Below are 1374 nucleotides of genomic sequence, written 5' to 3'. Positions count from 1 at the left end.
CTCCATTTCCAAAGTGCGTCGTCTTTTAAGCCGCGCGGCGCCGCTTCCTCCCCGGCCGCCTCCCGCCGGCGCCCTCCCGACTTCCTCCTCTGCCCTCCGGGCGCCCCCGCCCCGGCGGCCGCGCACTCACCCCCTTCCCCATGGTGGCGGTGCTCGGCGCGCGGCGCGCGGTCCTGTTGCTGGAGAGCAGGGAGAGCAGAGAGCAGCTCCCGGCCGGGCGAGCGGGGCCGGGGGAGCCGAGGGGAGGGAGCTAGGGCTGCCGCGGAGCGGGAGGGCCGATGCCGCCGCCCAGGCTGCTGCCGCCGCCGCCGCCGGGGCCGCTGCCGCTTCTTCTGCCACGTGTCCGCCTCCTCCCGGCGCCGCTCTGCGCCCCAGACCCCGCCGCAGCTCGAGCCTGCGCCTCCTCCTCACTTCCTAAAATATGCAACCTGCGTGCAGGCCCCGCCCACGCCGCACACGTCACCGTTACCGGAGCAACCTGACACCGGCCTCCCTCCCGGCTCCGCCCCCGCCCGGGAGGCGGGCCCAGGGCACGCGTGCCCCCGCCGCGGGAGAGCGGCCGGGACCCCTGCGGGCGGGCAGCGGGGGCCCTGCGCCCCGCGCCCTTCTGCCTCCACGGCCGCTGCTTGGGGCCCCGAAGGTCCGCAGTGAGCGCGCCAGGTCTCAGACCAGGCTCCCCCGAGCTCGGAAGCCTCGCGCCCGCGGGTTTTTCCAGCGCGTCAGGGGGCTCCTCTGGGCTTCAGGGATGCACCGGGGTGGGCAGGGGCTCGCAGGGTATAGCAGCTGGTGCCCGTGGAGGGCACCGGCGCTGTGGCGTGCCCGGCCCCGGTGCCCACCCGCGGAAGGCCTCCGCAAGCTCCTGGTGCCCTCCGATGCCTGCGCTGACCTGGGGTGCTGTTTTCCATTTCCCATTCCGCTTCAAGAACGGATCTGACCAGACCTCGCTAGAGGTGCTAAGCCACCCCGCCCCCAGCGCCTCCTTTCAAGACCCCAGAATGACAATCCAAAGGACGACAGGGAACTCATTCGCATCACTGTGTGAATGAAGACTGTCCATTTGGGGGAGTTAACTTTTAGGAGAGAAAAACCTGAAACGTTATCTTTAGCAAAAGAAGGTGACTTAAGGGAGAGAGAGTTGAAGACATGTCAGCTTTCCCGTGCCTCCCACCTGCACAGAAGCGCCTCCTGCAGCACAGGCTTGGGTCCTCCGGTGGGCCCAGCCACCCCCTCCCCATCCCACCCGCATGCCACCGGGCTTCTGTCGTTATTGCTTCTGCTTCTTAGCAGAGACTGCAGCGGCTGAAGTTCTCCAGCGATTAAAACGTATTATTATTAACAGTGTTGTCAGAGATTCAGGTGCACTGAAAAAGCACA

The 1374-nt window shown here is 67.7% G+C and overlaps 1 protein-coding gene across 1 annotated transcript in view; it reads right to left on the bottom strand.

The window, feature by feature from the left end:
* The window catches only part of Atp1a1 (ATPase, Na+/K+ transporting, alpha 1 polypeptide), a 26408-nt gene extending 25990 nt beyond the window's left edge, over positions 1–418 (bottom strand). Inside the window, exon 1 of the mRNA XM_005389040.2 lies at positions 131–418. Coding sequence (XP_005389097.1) covers positions 131–142 — 12 coding nt within the window. The 5' untranslated portion in view covers positions 143–418. The remainder of the gene's footprint in view (positions 1–130) is intronic.
* Between the last annotated feature and the right edge of the window lie 956 nt (positions 419–1374).

Source organism: Chinchilla lanigera, unplaced genomic scaffold (assembly GCF_000276665.1).
Source record: "Chinchilla lanigera isolate Chin_1 unplaced genomic scaffold, ChiLan1.0 scaffold00034, whole genome shotgun sequence".
Classification (NCBI taxonomy): domain Eukaryota; kingdom Metazoa; phylum Chordata; class Mammalia; order Rodentia; family Chinchillidae; genus Chinchilla; species Chinchilla lanigera.
The sequence above is the reverse complement of the archived record's forward strand: the minus strand, read 5'-3'. Positions and strand labels throughout refer to the sequence as shown.